Raw genomic sequence first — 20,715 nt, forward strand, 5'->3', positions numbered from 1 at the left:
CGACAAAATTTTCACCAATTATACTTAATATTGGTAAAACATTTCATTTGCCAGCTTATTTTTTCTCTCTTCCCGCTTTAGCGCAATTCCCTAAAATTGAAAAACAAAACAAATTATTTTTAATAGGGTGCAGCAATATGAAGTACTGAGTTTAGGAATTAAAAAATAATTTCATCCGTAAAAAAAAAATTCAAAACGGCAGTAAGAAACCTAGAACTATCTTCTCGCCATTTTCATCTTCCCTGTATAGATCTCCAGCAAAAAACCTTTGCCATCTCCATTTTCATTTTCGCCGAGCACAACATTCCACAGAGAAGCTCCCTTTTCTACTGAAGTATGTAAACAAAGCTCACACAAGGTTCAAGCTTCTTTCCGCCGCCTACCCCTCTCTGGTATTCCGCCGTCGCCTACCCCTCTACGGTATTCCGCCGCCGCTGTGTACTCCATGATTTCTACCCGATATTCTGCCGCCTACCCCTCTATCTGGTTTATCTTAATTTAACAGGTAATTTTTTAAAATCAAATTGCTTTGTTAATTTTTTTGGCAGAGGTTTTGTTAATTGAAATTTAATTTTTTACACCTATGTTCTTGATACTTCTTGAAAAATTGAAGATGTTGGTATTGTAAATTTCTTGTTAGTTTTGAGAAAAATATCTGATTTTCAACATGGGTAAGTTTCTGTTATATTTTCGATTTTTAGGGTTTGGAAAGTTTTGTTGTGAAATTGTACTCCATGATTTATGTTCTATCCTTTTGCATCTGTTATAGTTTGCACCTATGTTCTTGATACTTTCTTAAAATATTGAAGATGTTTGTATTGTAAATTTCTTGTTAGTTTTGAGAAAAATATCTGATTTTCAACATGGGTGAGTTTCTGTTATATTTTCGATTTTTAGGGTTTGAAAAGTTTTTTTGTGAAATTGTGCAATTGTACTCCATGATTCATAAACCAAGCAGTAGAAAACAAAACACGAGTAGGGTGATTATAGTTTTTCCCATTGGAATGAATGACAATTCCGGTGAGCTTTTGATTCAACGGTTTTTGTCTCAAATTTGGAGTTCTTTGTACTCTGACTTGGTTGTGTTTTGTCTTGATAAGTAACTTTGTTTAAAATTTTGCTAGCATCATTTCCCACATGTACAGAATCACTATTTCTGCAGTATATACATATTTGAAGTCTATATCTTTTGTTTTTCCTAAAGATCGTTGGTTAGCACACCTGCACACGGCACACGACCGAGGACAGGGTAGCTTGACTAGTCTTGTGGGGCACTTGAGTTCGAGATACAGTCAAGCTTAATTTGAGTAGAGTTTTAACCTAGCTGGTAGCATGGTTTGAGTTTTAAGTTTTAACTAAGTCAGTCCCAACTCCCCGGGTAAGTTATGAATAGCCTTATCATCACCCCTATTCTGCCCCATGTACTATCCGAAACTTATATTTTAGTGCTTGAAAGCTGTAGGCAGTACAAAAGCACTTTGTTTAAACTTTTAATAGCATCATACTTCGTATTTTACTAGCTAATTGTATGAACTTTCCATGTACTTATTTCCACTTGCACTTTACCTTTGTTGATCGAAGCAATGTTTAGGCTACATTAGAGTTGCAGTGACCTTAATTTTACTGGTTATAATAAATGTAGTCTAAAAAAAAGTTGTTTCATCATCCACCATCTGGTAAATCACAGGAATTATATAGTTTCAAATGGTATACGTTTTCTCTCCCTGGAATGATCGTGTTCTTTTTTTTTCTATATTTGGAGTATATGCTTTAGCTAATTTTTTGCGAGTTGTCGATGTACTAACAAATCATTTGGATTAAAACTGTAATAATACAACAACCTAAAGCTAAAAAGAAATATGTGGCCTAAAGCTAGTTTAACGGCAATCAATCGTAGTACTGAGCTTCTGGCCTGTTGTTCAGACTTGCAGTCTACTCAGCCCAGGTTTTGTGCCTGCTGTGCAGGCTTACTGCAGTCTATCACTGGTGCAGATGTTGTTCTTTTCTTCTCTGTTGCTGACTTGCTGCATTGTTTTGTTTTCTTCTGCTTAGTTTATGCTGGTACTGTGTTCTACTACTGGGTGCACTGCTGTGTGCACTGTTGTACTCTGCTGCTATTCTATGTTCTCTGTTGCTGTCAGCGGCGGATCCAGATGATATTATAGGATGGCCGTAACATATACTAAATTCAAATACTAAACATTCAAATTAAAAATAAAACAAAAACTTTCGTGAAATTTTTTTTCATGAAAATATGATATTTTCTTCATGTTTATCTAAAATTTTCAATTAAACTTCTTAACATTAAAATATACAAGTGCAAATGATTATAAATAATCACATAGATTAAATGGTGGAGTAATATAGAAATGAAAGAATAGGGGAGTGTTCGTTGTACTATGTGGACACAGTTTTAAATAAATGCGGAAAGTTACAGTACGGTATTATAATACTGAGTACACTTCTTAACAACTTATATACTTTGTATATCCGTAAAAAAGACAAATTCTACTCTGTATATGAAAACTAGTAAAAAATTAGCAATATCACTTGTGACTTGTGAGTAATTAAACAGTTTTGAAGTAACAATAGCTATTCCGGTATTTGAAATAAAGACAAAAAAAACAAAATTTAACAATGGAAGATGTAAGTTATAAACTTATAAATGTCATGGCATTAAACTGGAAGAAAATATAAATCAACAGCTCAACGCAAAACTTCAAAAGCAACAAAAAAATGAATGAAAAAGTAGTTGGCAAAAATGGGATATTGTGGAATCGAACACCGCATTATGTTGGTTTGGTGAGACTATGAACAACATAAAACCAACTACGCTACAACAATTTGTTGTCTTTTATTGTCAAACCAAATATTTAAAACATTTTTTATCCATGGGGCGGGCCAAGGCCCAGGTAGGCCCCCCCCCTTGGATTCGCCAGTGGTTGCTCTACTATAGTCTACTGTGTGCTATGCTGTGTTTGCAGGTGGCCTCTTTTTTTGTAGTTTGGCTGGGTCTTTTGTACGGTTGCTTTTGCGTTTTTAGCTTGGGATGCGGGTTTGTGCTCCCTTAGCTCCTTGTTTCGTTGTTTGAATGTTGTGTGGTTTCGACCTTTTGGTAATAAAATATATGTTATTTACCAAAAAAAAAAAAAACAATCATAGCACTGGACATGTATGGTTTTCTATTGTTTGAATATTTTGGATTCTTGTAAAAACTTATCACCAAATATTGAAATTTTGAAAATAATATGCTAAATTTGACTGAATCTGCAGCCTATACTCTATAGGCAACTTGCAATTGTACTCTTTTCTTTCTCTCTTTCTTTACTTTGGTTTACTTCTTTAAATTCATAAATCTTTCCCTTGATTGATGCTAAAGACACAAAAAGCTCAAAACACGCGAGTTTTAAATTATAATTTCTATAATATTTTGTTAGGTGGGGAGAAGTAAAGTGTTTATTTCTTACTCATCCTCTAACAACCTCCAACAAGGCGCCGGAAGCCAAGACCATAATTGTTTCCTCTTTCAACCTTCAGTTACTGCCAATGCATTTTTTCTTGGCAAAATAATGTGTCTCAATAATATTCTGGTACCAGGCTATCTTCTCTAATCGAAAACAATGCTTTATGATATGTTACAAATAAAACTATATTAGGTTCGCTATAAGCTTTTCCTTTTTTATATGTAGCTTACAGTGATTTTTTTGTATAGCCATGTGAACTTTGAAGTTGTTGATTTGTGTTGATATCTTGACTCTTCTCAATAGATGCTAATGCAGTATCTATTATATAGCTTACATCATTTTTGTTCTGGCCATGCTTCTTATCTAAGGTTTATAAGTTGTCTTTGTTATGCTCAGTATGTATTGGTTTTCTTGGTTTGCTGCTGTTGGTTGGAGTTGGAGCCTTATGCCTTGGTGGTTGTGTTTCTGCTGCAAGGTTGTTGTGCTGCTCATGCAGCCTGTCCTTGCGGTTTTGTTTTGTTCTGCAGGTTTGAGTGTCGTTGTGGTTGTGGGTTTTTGCTGATTCAGGTGTTGGGGTCTGCAGATGGGGAGTTTAAATATACTGATGTTTTTTTTGGTGGGGGTCAAACTTTGGCTTGATTGGACTTTGTGGGTTTGTTGTTGGGTCGTGTTTTTGTTGGTTATGATTTGTTTTTATTGTCTTGTTATTTTGATGGTTGTCCTTGTAAATACTTTTCTTATCAAAATAAAAAACAATTGCAGTTACAATTATTTTTTTATTAGGAAATAATAATACACTATCGTGGTGTAGTAGAGTAGTTGGAAATAAACTTAAAATAGAGTGTTTGTCAGAGTTCGATCCCGAATATACTTGTAAATATAATGTAGTTTATACCACTAAGCTTTGTCTGTTGATCATAAGTAACTCATAAGTAACTGTGTATCTAATTGCATATAACTTATCTTTTAGTTATTTATAATAAGTTATTTCAAAACTCATTTGGGGTTCAGTTGGTAGCTAAGGGTGCATAACAGTTGTGTAGGTGTAGTATAAATGGCTTTATAAACTAAATGATAGGAAAAATCAACATAAATCTTTGAGGTGATGTTTATGGGTGCTAGTGTCACTACTACTAGTGTATTGCATGTAGCCCACATGATGGAATTACCAAAGATAAGCCACCCAATTGCTAGATTAAATTTACACAATCTTGTTTCGACCATTTATGTTTTTCTTTTGTTTTCTTTTATTTTTATTTTTTTATCTTTCTTGTGTATATGTAAAGTGCTATCTTTTATTTAATGTATTTTCACATGCTATGTCATATTTTTGGTGATTCTAGTAAGATGTAGATTATATTTGTTTACCTTGAACTAATTAAATCTATTGACATATTCCCTTTGTTCTAAAAAATCTCAGATATTTCCTAATCGTTAAAAAAAACCATAACCACGAATATTATGACATTAAACACCTACACTTTTATGTTCTACTTTTAATTCATTTGTTTTAATTTTGTAGGCTGATCTGTATAAGGTCTTTAATTTTCATCACTTTCAAAGATTTGAGTTCAATTAAACAAGGTGGACACAAAGGTATAATTTCTTCTACCTTAATCTTTTTAACCATCATCTACTTATAATTTATTCTTATAATTTGACATTGTACATAACTTCTCTATTAACTTATTATTATACTACGCTTTACATGAAATATATTATAGCTTTGTTTTTTATATAAATTATGTGATTCATTTGGTGGCATGTTTAATAACTTAAAAAATTTAAAATATATGTAGGGTTGTCCTTATGGACGTATTTGTCAATAAAAGTTGGGTAAAATTGAACAGAACACATGATCAGTACCGGAGGTCATTAACATCATTTCTAGATCATGCATTTGCAACCAACGCAAATCAAAACAAGATTGCTTGTCCTTGTGGTATTTGTGCTAATCGGGCTTATCATGAAAGACACACTGTAATGAAGCACATGATAATTAAAGGAATGGATGTTGATTATCAAAAATGTATTTGGGTTTTTCATGGAGAATCAAACGTTGTTGATAATGATGATATCTTTGAGGATAATTTTGATGATGGCATTGATAATACCAGTGAAGAGGGTATTTTTAAGATGGTAGGAGATGCTTTTGACTTTCATGAATCTACAACTAGTTCTTCTGCAAAAAATGTTGAAGCTGAAGCATTTTTTAAGTTACTTGAAGATGCCGGGCAACCTTTATATAATGGTTGTGAAGAGTTCACCAAACTGTCATTCATTGTTGAAATGTACCATTTAAAATGTCTATATGGTGTAAAAGATGTCGCGATTGATGCATTAGTGAAATTATTTAAAAAAGCTCTTCCAAAAGATTCCACATTGCCAAACTCTTTAAAAAAGATAAAAACAATCATTAAAAAACTTGGGTTAGATTATAAAAAGATTGATGTATGCCCAAATGATTGTGTGCTTTTCTGGAAAGATAAAATTGGACTAGACAATTGTCCAACTTGTGATGAATTGAGGTGGAAAACGGCAGATGATGGTACAATAATAGAGTTGGTTAATGGTAAAAAAGTTCCAAAAAAAGTTTTGCGTTATTTTCCCTTGATACCTAGGCTAAAAAGACTATTTATGTCATCTAAAACATCTCATATCATGCGTTGGCATGCTGATCAAGAAAAAGATGATAAAATGAGGCATCCTTCTGATTCATGTGTGTGGAAAGAATTTGATGTGAGATACCCTGATTTTGCTAGGGATCCTCGAAATGTGAGACTTGGTTTAAGTAGTGATGGTTTCAATCCTTTCGGAATGATGAGTACTCAATATAGTATATGGCCGATTGTTTTAATGACTTATAATTTACCTCCATGGCTATGTATGAAACAACCATATTTCATTCTTTCATTGCTTATACCAGGCCCTAAGGGTCCAGGAAACGGCATTGATGTGTTCTTGGAACCTCTAGTTGATGAGTTAGAACTATTGTGGAAGGTAGGTGTAGAAACTTATGATGCCTCAAAATGTGAAACATTCACATTACATGCAACCTTAATGTACACCATCAACGACTTCCCTGCCTATGGTAATCTCTCTAGTTTGCCACCAAAAGATAAACGTGCATGCCCTTATTGTAATGTTGATACATGTTGCATGTATCTTAAAGGAAGCAAAAATAGTGTTACATGAGGTATCGTTGTCTCTTAAAAGAAAATCATGAGTTGCGCCATAATAAGAAAGCATTTGATGGGAAAGTTGAGTTGGCACCTCCTCCTAAATCTTGGACCGGATCAGAATTGTTAGAGAAAATGAAATATGTTGATGTCATATTTGGAAAGCACCTTGAGACAAAAATAATTGAACCAACTAAACAAGCGTAAAAGGGGGGTTGAAAAAGTACCATGGAAGAAGAAAAGCTCGTTTTTCAGGTTGGAGTATTGGGAGCATCATCCTGTGCGTCATAATTTGGATGTTATGCATATAGAGAAAAATGTTTCAGAGAGCATCATTGGCACACTTTTTGGCATTGAAGGTAAATCAAAAGATACTACTAAATCACGTATTGATCTAGTACATTTTGTTAGGTTATGATACATATGACAATTCATAAATCATGCGGAAACAACCATTTAGCCAGGAATACATATTATTTACACATAATCATATAGCATAATTTAGATGCATACTCTTTGTTGCGTGCCTTCCCTAGCTGCGCCCGAACCGAACAAGAACAAGTCTTTAGGACTCCAAGTGTCGTCCCTCCGTAGATAGTCCACAGCACGTCCGGATCCGACTTAAGATTGACCAACTAGAATCGCCCTTAAGGTACTAGAATTTTCGGCACTCTTAGGTAAGAAATATGACTGAATTTTTCTCTCGAAACTCACTTTGAATACTTGAATTAATCTCTGAAAATATGTGACCCTAGGCACGTATTTATAGAGTTATGGAAAGGGAATTGAAATCCTAGTAGGATACGAATTAATTAAACTTAGAATCCTACAAGAACTCTAATTAATTAATTTATCCTTTTAGGAATAGGAATTTAATCATATACTAATTCTAATAGTTTTAGGAATCGTGCATGAACACAAACTCACACACACACGGCAGCCACAAGGGCCGCCCATGTGCGTGCGTGCGAGCAGCAGCCCACGCAGCGAGGCCCACGCAGCCGTGGCCTTGGCGCGCGCTGGGCCTGCCTTGCGGTAGGCCTGGGCGCTGCCTTGGCTGGGCTTGTGGCGCGCGTTTGGCTTGCTGGGCGATGGCCCGACTTCGTGCTGGGCCTTCGTCCGGCAGGCCTCGTCCGATGCTAATTCGTACGATACGCTTCCGATTAAATTCCCGGTTCCGGAATTCATTTCCGATACGAACAATATTTAATATTTCCGATTCCGGAATCAATTTCCGTTTCGAACAAATATTTAATATTTCCGTTTCCGGAATTATTTTCCGATTCCGATAATATTTCCGATTCTGACAATATTTCCGTTTCCGGCAATATTTCCGATTCTGGTAATATTTCCATTTCCGATAATATTTTCCGATACGTACCATGTTTCCGTTTCCGGCAACATCTACGACTTGGATAATATTTATATTTCCGATACGATCCATATTTCCGTTTCCGGCAATATCATCGTTTCCGGAGTATTCATTTCTTGCCTGTGACGATCTCAGCTCCCACTGAAACCAAGATCCGTCGATTCCGAATATCCATAGATGGAGTATCTAATGCCATTAAATACTTGATCCGTTTACGTACTATTTGTGTGACCCTACGGGTTCAGTCAAGAGTAAGCTGTGGATTAATATCATTAATTCCACTTGAACTGAAGCGGCCTCTAGCTAGGCATTCAGCTCACTTGATCTCACTGAATTATTAACTTGTTAATTAATACTGAACCGCATTTATTAGACTTATCATAGAATGCATACTTGGACCAAGGGCATTATTTCCTTCACATTTGAACATAAGGCAAAATCTTCATCCTCAAGAAGTTAGTGGGAAGAAGACATACTTACCTCCAGCAAGTTTTACTTTAAGTAAGAAAGAAAAAGAAGAGATGCTAGGTGTGTTAGCTTCTGTTCGAGTTCCAGATGGGTATGCAGCAAATATTAAAAGGCGGTTTATTGACGGCAAACTTTCTGGCTTGAAAAGCCATGACCATCATATACTCATGCAACAGTTGTTTCCATTGGCTTTAAGAAAAATGCAAAACAAAGACGTCAGTCGTGTTTTAATTGATATTTGCAACTTTTTCAAGGAGTTGTGTTCTAAGGCTGCAACACCAGAAAACTCTGAGAAGTTAGAGAAACACATTGTTGTGATACTTTGCAATGTGGAGCGTATCTTTTTACCTGCCTTCTTTGATGTTATGGTACATTTACTTGTGCATTTTCCATATGAGGCAAAGATACTTTGTCCCGTTTTTCAGCGTTCGATGTATCCCATAGGAAGGTATGTAACTTTATATTTAGTAGTATCATCATATGATTTTTTACAAACTTCAAATATCTTATTTAGATTTTTATGTGTTAGGTATTTGAACACGTTGCAGTCATATGTTAGAAATAAAAGTTGTCCGGAAGCATCTATTGCTAATGGAGCCCTTGCTGTAGAGTGTCTTGGTTTTTGTGCTCGATATTTACAAGATGTGGAAACAAGAGAAAATAAATGCTCGAGAAATGATGAGGGGCATGGCGATGACGTCGTAAAAGGATTGTCTATTTTTTCCTTAAAATGCCGTGCAATGTCCAAAAGAAGAAACTACAAGCCAGATTATTTTGTAATTGAACAGGCCCATAACTACGTATTAGCTAATTGCGAAGAAGTTCAACAATATTCAAGGTATGTAAAATTTAAAATTTCTTAATATTATCAGTCACATTATTCTTTGAACTTACTTATATTTGTTTTGAATCTATGAGATTGTTTGTGATCAATACCAGAATACGCCGGACATCATTGATGATATATATAGACAACAATTTTCAAAATGGTCTTCAAATAATGTAAGTTTGAAGTAATTTTGATACCATATTCAATTATGAAATTGCACTTCGACGTTTCAAATTAACTTTCTAACTAAATCGACCTCATAACATTTTCCGGTGTAACTGAATCTACCTAATGACACTTGTGTAGCAGATGATTTAAGACGTCTCAGTGGTTTTCCTAGCATGTGGGTTAATACGATGACAAAGGTCACTTGTAGTGGTTATCGATGGCGTGTGAAGAAAATTGATAAAGGATGTGTCACACAAAATTCTGGGGTAGTTGTGAATGCTGAGACAGATATTGGAAATGTGCATACTATGGAGTTCTGACTGAAATTTTGGAACTAATTTATCCTCTTGGGCGAAGCGTTTTGTTGTTTCGTTGTGATTGGGTAGATCCCATTAAAGGTGTTAAAAAGGATGATGAGTTTACCCTTTGACCTGAAAAGAATTTGGAAAACAGATGAACCTTTTATTCTTGCTTCACAAGTAATACAAGTTTTCTATGTGCCAGAGTCTAAGGAAAAAAATTGGCATGTAGTTGTCGTAACAAAATCTAGAGATTTGTACGAAATGGAGGAGGATATTATACCTGAAGTGGATCATATGAATGTAGGTGAAGATATCTCTAATGATATAAATGTAGACGTATTCAATGAAATTCGACAAAATGTTGTTGGGGCCACAGTTGATGAAATGTTAAGCAACTTGCTTGAGGATGATGGAATAGAAGAGGATACATGCAGTAGTGAGAGCGATGAAGATGATGATACCTTATATGATTATTAATATATTATGATATAACTTTTTGCATATATTTTTTTGGCTCTGTTTATTAATACTTTCGTGATTATGATATTAGTCAAATTCAAGTTTATATATTTATGCTATTGTACATACTGTATGTAAAACATCAATTATATTTTTATTAGCAGGTTAGAATGTCTTCTTTGAAGAGAAAGGTGATAACCCAGAATCAATTAGTGGTATGCTTCTTATATTATCTTTTCATGTGCTTAATCATTTTGTATGAGTTCTTACTATTTGTTTTTGTTTATGCAGCAAATGAGTGCTAAAAGTATGAATGAAAACAAATTATTAAGACGTAGTCCCAGGGGGACTACCTCTACCACACCCTCTACATTGCTGCCTCCAAGTGCTCGACGGTCTCTTTTTCACAACAAACGCAGACACCTCTATGCCTTCAAAAGAAGGAACTACTCCACAAACATCGCTTGGCGGTATTTAATTATGTATTGTTTTTTATGTGTGTGAAATTGAAGAAATAAAATTTAAGCATCCATGTTGTTTTCCTGTAAGAAAAATATATGCTTTGTGTTTAAATGGAGTATACTAAACTATAAAAATAACAAAATTTTAGAGGAACTGGCAATGAAGAGGTGGTCCATGCTGCTTAACAGCATGGGTACGTAAATGATTATCGTGTGTGAAATTTTTTGGATTTATAACTAGCAACGACTTGTTTTTCCACTTGGTATCATATGTCAAGTAATTTAAATTTCTTATCTTAATTAATAGCTCGACGTCGAGAACACCAAAATTCACAAAGTCGTAATGCTTGCAATAATCCACAAAAGGATAATCGTTCGCTGCAAAATGATGGCCAAGATAAAAATGTTCCTTCAAGTGTTCCTTCCGGTAAGGGTATTTTCTGCGCCGACCTCTCTCTCTCTATATCTCTATACATATATATACATTTTATCCCATTTTCATTTTTTATTTTTTTAATGCTCCTTACCTTTTTGTTTGAATATTTCTTCTCTTTTAACATTATGTATGTATGTATTTTTATTGTTAGGATTACGACGTAGTCCTAGACATATCAATTCAGGAGGTCTCAACCAAGGTCTTAGTTCAGGAGGTCACAACTCAGGGCTCACTTCAGGAGGTCTCAACTCACAACTAGGAGGTTTCAATCCAGGAGGTCTGAATTTATGTTTCAATCAAGGAGGTCTGAATTCACGAGGTCCCAGTCCAAGAGGTCTAGAATCTGATATATTTGCAAATTTAAGTCAACCAACGCAAGAACATGAAACAGATGATACAAGTCACATGATGCCCACACAAGGTGGTTATAATACCACAAATAGAAGGAGAGTTCAAGCAACTCAACCAAGGAATGAGAGGGGTCGTGGGGCTGATAAGACCAAGATTTTAAAGCAACGTGTATTTGTTGAGGTAAATGAATACGGTCAACCCATTAGTGATAGTGAGAGGTAGTTATCCTCATTAATTGGTTGTCTAGCACGGGATCCTAGAACATTGCAGCTAGATTGTTGGGACTGGAGGTTGTTAAGTCAAAAGAAAAAAGATGACTTGTGGGAAGAAGAAAAGGTATATGTAAAATGGAGAATCATGATTTGTTATGTCCTTGCACAAAAAATACATCTTAATACTTTATTTATTTTACAGCAATCATTTGATTTTACTGAGGGACGAGAGCCCTATGATTGGGCCATGCAGACTATGATGTTGCGTGGAGACTCCAAAAATGTGAGTTAAAGATAAAATATTTTGATGGAAGAACTCATGAAGATGCTATTAATCAAAGGTTACAAAGTACCCCATATACCTGAAGACATGTGGAAGAAATTGGAGGAGTTTTGGGAATCTCCTAAAGGCCAGGTAAAACTTAGAGCTAGAACAGTTTGTGCTTAGTTGTAGCTGCTGTTGTAGCTCTCTGGTGTTGCTGTAGTTTTTGTTGTTTTAGTGGCTTGTAACACATTGTTTACCTTGGGTTTCCTCAAGGTCTATGGTTATTAATAACTACAATTTATTAATTGTCAAGAAAACAAAAACAAAAAACATACATTTATTTCCATTTATGTTAAGAATTAATTATATGTTCATTAAAAATTTAGGAAAGGAGCAAAAGAAATATTGAAAACAAGAGAAAGTCAATGATGTGTCACTATGCTGGTTCCAAGAGTTTTGCACGTAAACGAGCAGAAACAAAGGTATATTTACTAATTTGGTTTCACTTTTATGCTACTTTATGTGTCTGTGGTTTAATCATATAATCATGCATTTGTATCATACTTAATTAGGCAAAAGACGGAAAAGAGCCTGATCCCCTTGATGTATGGCTTGATACCCATGTACCTAAAAAAGGTTCTCGACTTGATGATGCGTCGGCGACTGCAAAGGTGCATTTCGTCTACATTCATTTTAATTTATTACGACATGCTGAAATTCTAGCTGATATCATTTATAATTTGTAATGTTTGTTCTTTTTTGTCATTATTTATAGAAAGCAATTGAAGAGGATTTGGCTCGTCTCCCCCAAGTTTCTTGTAGTGGTGATGATCGCATATCCATTTTTAAAAAGCATGTGGGAGAAGATAAAAATGGTTATGCAAAGACTTTTGGTCTTGGGGTTAAGGTTCCTCGTCCTGGCACAAAGAGATGTGCTTTGGAGGAGGAGCGTGCCAAAATAATTAAAGTTGATACGGAAGCTCAAAAGAAGTTTGATAAGATGTCTAATTTGGTGATAAAACTCTTGGAGCTACAGGTAAAGCTTCTTTACTTACCTTTGCCTTTTGTTAAATTTATGCTCCCATTTGCCCATTTCTCTAATTTGCCTCCAATTATAATTAATGACAAAAGTTGTTTATGTCCCCTTATAATTTCGTTAAACTAGCTTATTATTGAGAATTGTTGATCTCCGATGAACTTCTTAAAAGCGTCAAAACTCTTCTATCGAGTTGATTGAGTTTTCTTTTTTTCTAAGATAGATAGGTTGTTTTGGTTGGTAGCAGGTTTGGTTAATACCACGTGCTTCGTTGAAATGATGACGTTTGTCTGGTGCATTTGGTTTTTCTTTGGTTGATTCGTATTTGTGCAAAATATAAGATATTTTTCCACTTGGTATTTGTTTATATCATTGAAATTATGACTTTTTTCTGGTGCATTTGGTTTTTCTTAGGTTTTCTAACTTAATATAGTTTTGGGAGTAATATGTTGCAGTTTCTTTTGTATTAATGATATATCAAGGAACTAAACATTGAACTCTTTGAATGTCCTCATCCTGTATTTTTTGACATGAAATAAAGACACAACCGATAGCTCCTTGATAACTCGAATAACTGTGTAGATTTCCTCATTAAGCTGATCAGGCGAACTGTTCAAGATCTTGTCCAAGTGTATGCTGTTTGTTACAATGCACATTCTTATTTTCATCAGTGCCTCTATTTCCAATCCATTGAGTTTCTGTGTTGGTGATGGTTGTCCTTAATTGTATGAATGTTGGTGGGTTGTTTTTGGTTGGTAGGTTTGGTTTATATCTCTTTGTACAAATGTAGTTCTTAAAGATTGGTGCTTGGATTTTTTTTAGTTTGGTTTATTTATTAAATGATTGGATCTTTCCAGGGTATGTCCAAAGAAGAAATTCTTACTCTTCTATCAGATGGTGAGGATGAGGATAATAATGATGGTGAAAACAATGATGGAAATGAGAAGGAAAATTTTGAAGAGGCTAATGATGATATAAGAGAGGAAGATGACTACCAGGCACAAGATAACTATCAAGCACAAGATGAAGAAGGCGAGGAATACTATGATTATGAATAGTAAGCAAAACATATACATCCCAATCCTAACATCTTTTTTTTGGATGGAATGAATGTTTATTCCTATCATGTGTTATAATCACGAGAAAGTCGTTTTAGACCCCGAGGTCGGTTATGAATCGAACTTACTAGGATGTTGTTTATTGTATTGGATAATACTATTTTGAATGGGTTGTAGTAACTTATAATGTACAAGGTTTTGCGTGGTTGGTTGTGGCCATGTCTAATGAAAAAATATGGAACTTGCTTTCATATACTTTTGTATAAGTTAGGTGTGTAATTCATACATTACCAACAGATAGATTTAGGTGTGTAAATTAACTAATTTTTGTTGGTACTCCCTCCCTCTCTTTTTGTTTTTTACGTATTCCATTTTGGGTGTTTCATTTTGTTCTTTACATTTCCTTTTATATTGTCACATAATGCATTAATATTCTATCAAAATTTGTTCCCAAATATTATTTTAACCAATTAAATTCATTGGACATTAAATATTTCTCATTTTCCCAATGTCAGATTTTTGATAAAAGTGAAAACATTATAAATAAACGTAATTTTTCTTGTTTAAATAAAAAAGTAGAGGAATCTCAATGTACATTAAATAGTCGTTAAATCGCGTGAAAAACATCAAACGTAAAAAACAAAAAGAGACGGAGGGAGTAAAATTTTTCACCAATGTATATTAAATGTTGGTAAAAGTATTACCAACATTTACAAATTTTGTTGGTAAATGTGTTTCCAACACTTGAAACTGTTGGCAAAACAAAATTACCAACAACTAAATTTCCGTTGTTATAAATAATACACGCCTACAGATCATCTTTATCTGTTGGTAATGCTTTTAGCAACGGGCTTTTTCCCAACAGATGACCAACGGATGATTATCTGTTGGCAAAAAGTTTTACCAACAGAAAAGTACATTTTCCCAACAAATAAGACCATGTTGTTAAAAGTAAGTTTTCTTGTAGTGACTGTTCTGGTTGTTCCAATTGTTGTTCTAGTGATTGTTCTGGTTAGGCTTCCCATTCTTGGCATAACACTCATATTTTCTATGGCCTAAATTACCACAAAACCTATAAATCACCGCGTTACCATCGCAATCCTTTCCAGGGTGGTTCGTATTAAAATGCCTACATTCATAGCTTCTCACTCTGTTCCTCTCAGACTGGTTCCTATTACCATTGTTGTTGTTATAATCGTTGTTGCGGTTTCCACCGTTATTCCCCTTGAACTGGAAATTGTTATTCCCCTTGTGCTTCTTAAAGTTCCCCTGGTTCTGTTGGTTACCTCCATGACCTTGCCTTCCAACATCCTTTCTTTTCTCACCAGTATTCTTCCTCAATTGTAATCCATACAGGTGAGCAGCCTTTCCATACAAGGTATCTAGAGAAGTAAATATCTCTCCAGATAGCAAGAACTGCAGATCCATTGACATTCCATTCTCAAACCTTTGAGCCCTAAGCTCTTCTGTTGCCACCACTTCAGGTGCAAACCTAGACAACTCTATAAACATAGAATAATATTCAGTCATAGACATCCCGTCCATCTCCAGCTCAATGAACTATTGGGCATTCTGCTTCTTCAAGTGCGGTGGGTAAAACGTTTTTCTTAAGACAACTTTGAATGATTCCCATCTAAATCTAGGTGTAGCCCTTAAAGAATTCTCACACCTTTGCCACCACAAATCATCTCCCCCCATAAGGTAATATACAACCCGATTAACCCTAAGGTTCTCGGGACAGTTCACAACCACTATCAACTTATCGAATTCCCTTTTCCAGTTCTCTAGTACACTTGGGTCAAACTCCCCTTGGTACAGTGGAGGCTTACTCTGAGCTACCTTTTTGAACATTTTCCCAGCCCGGTCATGAACTGGGTTCTTCCTAACGTGTGCTAGATTCTGAACTACCTCAGCTAGTTTCCTAACCACCTCAGCTATTCCTTGGTTAGCCATATCTCTTCTCCTGAATGAAATAAAAGGCTAACTTTAACGACTGGGTTTGACATAGACAATGCTAAGACTATAGTTCAAACAAGACAATAAATTTCTATCCAACAATGCATCAAACATTTCAAACATGTGGGAAGAAGTGGCACCACTCATGTCCCTTCTTCTGATCTGTTCGTATCACATAGCTAAGTGGTATACAGATACACCACGATGTATTTATAATTTCATTAAATAAATAAGCACATAATCCCTTTGCGTTAATCACTCAAACTCACTTGAATCGGAATAACTTAGAACTTAGATTTTGAAGAATAAAAAAAGAAACTATTTAATTCCATTGCTTTAATAAGAATCCTACATCCTTGCATAACAAAAGATTACTCCACTAAAACCATAAATAGTAGATTTGTTACTTAATTGCTTAACAACAAATGAAAAGATTAACTAAACAATAGAATGCTCAAATGCTAGCGGCAACACGCCTATCAGCCATGCAGCTATCTCTTTATAGTGCTCTGGAGTGAACTCTTGATCTTCAGGATCATCCATGTCTTCGTCTGGATCAGAATCTTCATCCATCACCTCACCATCTTGTTGTAGCACAATATTGACCTCACCATCAATTTTAGTCTCGGCCTCAAATCCACTATATATCTCAATAGTAGGGTCAGGAATCACTGGCTCCGGACTCCCCACCTCAACAACCTCATCATCATTACCATTATCACTATTCTCCATTGCATTCTCAGTGTCATCATTTCCTTCCACAAACTCTAAGCCCAGACTCTCAGCAAGTTTACCATCCCCATAACAACTCTCAACCAACTCAGAACTCCAGAATAGCAGTCATAACCTTAGTGTCATACCTCCATCTACCATCCTCAGTACCATACTTATGTCAATTAGGCGTACCGTCCTTATAATGCATATCTTGAAACTTATTCTTAAGTGATATGTACGATGTCCTATGAGGCAAGTAATAAACAATCACCTCAGCCATAACATCTCTATTCCTCATGCGTGGTATGTTCTTGAGTGTAGCAAAATAGTTGCATGCAAATTCAATTTTCTTCACATACAAATGTGGAGTCTCACTATCAAGCTTCTCTAGTTGTCCTAAGTTGGAAAACTTTGAAGGCAACATTTTTAATTAATTCCTGGAATACACAACTTAAAAGTCTTATTAACGTGTTCCCGTACAAGAAATCAACCCCCTAACAGAAAGCAAATTAAGTTCGTGGAGCCAAACAATTTCAATGCACAAGTACATGCTTAATCATGAATTATGATGCAATTAATCACATAAAGCAAAGGATTTCTTGGTATTTACTAACATAAAAATTCACCACTTTTGTATTTACTACCTTATGAAAATTTTATTTTAAATTACTACCTTAAAGTTCCAATTTTTGTATTACTACCACTTTACAGTTTTCTCATTTTAAAATTGAGATATCTCTTTCGTTTCTTAATCATTTTAAGTGATTCAAAACCCATTCTTCTCATTTTTGTGTAAGGATTCAATAGGGATCTTGCTTTTAACATTTTGAAAAAATTTAAAAGAAATATATATTATTTGTAAAATTTTAAAATATTTATGAATTATCAAATGATTTTTTTATAATACCGTTCTCAATCAAAGCCTATAGAAAAAGAAAAATAATGAACTTTGAATCACTTTAAACGATTAAGAAACGAAAGAGATATCTTAAGTTTAAATTGAGAAAACTATAAAGTGATATTCAATAAATAAAATTTGGAAGTTTAAGGTAGTAATTTAAAATAAAAATTTCATAGGATAGTAAATACAAAAGTGGTGTATTTTCAAGGTACTAAATACCAAAATTTCCTAAAGCAAAATAAAACATGATCAAAGCTTTAAATGAATTCAATTAAGTAAAAATTTAGCACATAAAAGACACTTACTGCATACTTAACTAAACATGCCCTTCTTAATCAACCCTTTCCTCACTTAAAATAAATAATAATTTTCAAAAATAATTAAGAAATAACTCCTAAATTATCGAACATATTTAAATTACAATCGAAAACTATTATTTAATAATCAAGTAAACAAATAATTAAAATAATTAAATTCATATTTGAATAAATAATTTTCCGAAATTAAGTAATTAAATAAATAAATGAAACTTTTGGAAAAATTAAATTCGAAAGGAAATTCGAATTAATATTCAAAATTAAATCAAAATTTCAAAACATGAAATTAAATAAAGAATAATTAAATAATTAATATTTCAACTTGATTTCAAATAAACTTAAATACTTGGTATTTGAATATTAAAAATATTGTGTACTTAAAATATTGTTTTTGACTTTAGGGAATTAAACTTTCAAAATATCCTAAAGTTCCGCAAAACCACTCAAATAGTATGAATTACTATTAAGTAGCCATTTAAATCGTAGCTTAAGGGATTACCATTTTGCATTGTTATTTAATGCAAATAAACTCTTAAACTAAAGCTCTGCAAATAACATTTTGTAATATTTATTACTACAAAATAGCCTTAGGCTTCTGAATACCATTTTGTACTATAATTTACTACAAATTAATAAGACTTAAATAAGATCCGATACCACTTTGTAACACCCTAATAATTCCTTGCTTTTATAAAACCATTTTTCAACCCAAAATAAGGAATTACTAAAGTAGTACCGCCACCATGATAACGGTTAAGGCTATTACCAGAATTACGCAGCGGAATTAATTAACTTTCAAAAACAATAAATAATAGTTAATGGCCTCCGAAAAAGTTGGAACCATTACGACCCAAACCAAAATACTTTAAACAAAATCCATTAACTAATTAAAACGTTATAGTCTATACTAAATAGATAAATAGAGTTTAAAACAATGTAACTGAAAATAAACTCGCTCAACCAATCTCATTGCTAGATAACTTCATTTGCAAGTCATCTATACAAACCTGTTATTAAGATTCTACTCTCCAACAATTCAAATTCAAATGATGGATCATCATAGGGTCATTACAACAACGGCCATGACCAAAACACAAATCACGTCTACTACAAAATGCATGGTTTGAGGACGCTTGTGGCTCGACACCTGAGGTTGGGAATTAGCTTGGGAAATGCAGTTTCGAGTTTTCTCGACGCCATTTGACGTTGCGGAATTTCCCGTCTTGTTTTGGCGTCGACAAATTAATGACCTGCTACATGTTTCTCACGTGTTCTTTACTAGCAGTCCCTGTATTTAATGTTTGGTGGAAAAAACCCCCAACTTCACTTTTTCTCTATCAACCGTCTTCTCTCAACCCTAAACCCCATTACTCTCTCGCTTTCTCTGCCGACATAGATCTAGTTTACACTCAAGCTCGAATTGCTCTATCAATTTGAAGCTATACGACACATTGTAAACGAAATCTAAATACTTTGAGGTACTAATTTGTCTCCCACGTTTTGAATTTTGATCTTTGGGTATGTTTTGTTCTAGACTAGTCTTTGACGTTTTTCAGAAATGCAATGGTTTAATGTTCGCACTCACCGAATCATCAGCTTTCAACCCTAATTTCTCATTTATCGCACTCACCGGATTTTAGGTCTTGTGCAAGGTGATTTGGGGATTAATTCCATCAATAATTACTTTTGTTGTTTGATTTTTGTTCCTCCATATTATGAGTTTGGATTTGTGTAATTTGGGGTTTAATTTTATGCCTCGTTGAATTAGCGGCTCAACGAATCAGGATAGTTAGATTTTAGTTAATCTAGTTCGACATATTTTATTTAAATTTTGATTTTTTTATGAAATTAGGTTTCATATTTCCTCTATTACTGCTTTTTCTTGTTTTTTTTTGTTGATTCTAGATTTGTATTATGTGTATTAATTAATCGGTAGATCTCTTCATTTCCTTTTAATTTGTAATTATTTTTTGTGAAATTTAATTCTTTTGTTTAATTCATGTGAATTTTAGGGTATCTAATTAACATTTTTAGGGTTCAAATGTGGCTCTTTGTTGCAGTTGATGAATCTCTAAAGAATACTTCTCAGGTCAGTTGAACTGTTTCTTTTATGTTCTGAGAATTTACTTTTTTTGAAATTAATCTAAACAGCACTACTACAAAAATAGGCTAAGAAACCACAAATAAGAAACCAAATAAGTTACTTAATAAGTCTCTTAGGTTAAGAAACCATACAATTATGAAATATGGTTTCTTGGAATATTAATAAGAAACCATAAATTAAAGAAATATGGTATCTTATATCTAAATTAAGTTAAATAAATAATGGATGACATTAAAGAAACCACATCCAAGACAAACATGGTCTCCCTCTTTGTCGTAATTAAATTATTCTAGGGAACTTTTTAATATTTTTTATAGGGTTTTTTCAAAATAATAATTATTAGAATTAATCTACTTTTGAAGTAAAATCCTTTTTCTTAATTGCGGTAACTGCAAGTTCATGGGCTTATTGATCTCCTTAATAAACTGCCTAACCTTTATAATTTTCATATTTTAAACCCTAAACTCCTCCTTTTCTCCTTATTTACGCACAATATTAAAGAACAATAATAACATGTCAACAACACCTATCTCTAGACATATTTTTATTTTCAACAAGCTAGATTCAATTTATGGGTCATTTGATAAGGCCTTCTGAGAAGAAGAATAAGTCCTTGCTACCTAGGGCTAAGAATCACTCTCACGATGAGAACGGTTTTGTCGA

At 34.0% G+C, this 20,715-nt stretch overlaps 1 protein-coding gene across 25 annotated transcripts; it reads left to right on the forward strand.

Annotated features, from left to right (window-relative positions):
• LOC110800275 (uncharacterized) lies at positions 1-14,445 on the forward strand. 25 transcript variants are annotated; one of them, XM_056828253.1, is made up of 13 exons: positions 1-505; positions 4,987-5,060; positions 9,013-9,321; positions 9,423-9,485; positions 10,406-10,456; positions 10,533-10,711; positions 11,010-11,129; positions 11,290-11,669; positions 11,904-12,116; positions 12,353-12,448; positions 12,539-12,637; positions 12,742-13,002; positions 13,860-14,445. In XM_056828253.1, exons 9-13 carry the CDS (start codon positions 12,009-12,011, stop codon positions 14,058-14,060), a joined length of 765 nt encoding a protein of 254 aa, XP_056684231.1. In that variant the 5' UTR covers positions 1-505; positions 4,987-5,060; positions 9,013-9,321; positions 9,423-9,485; positions 10,406-10,456; positions 10,533-10,711; positions 11,010-11,129; positions 11,290-11,669; positions 11,904-12,008; the 3' UTR covers positions 14,061-14,445. The 25 variants fall into 25 exon arrangements, 5 of the variants coding, with proteins under 5 accessions (XP_056684231.1, XP_056684230.1, XP_056684229.1 ...); XM_056828252.1 differs by having other exon boundaries at positions 93-505; positions 9,402-9,485; positions 9,619-10,456; positions 11,290-11,825; XM_056828251.1 differs by having other exon boundaries at positions 93-505; positions 11,290-11,825.
• The last annotated feature ends 6,270 nt before the right edge of the window (positions 14,446-20,715 follow it).

The sequence above is a fragment of the Spinacia oleracea genome, chromosome 5 (assembly GCF_020520425.1).
Source record: "Spinacia oleracea cultivar Varoflay chromosome 5, BTI_SOV_V1, whole genome shotgun sequence".
Lineage (NCBI taxonomy): Eukaryota > Viridiplantae > Streptophyta > Magnoliopsida > Caryophyllales > Amaranthaceae > Spinacia > Spinacia oleracea.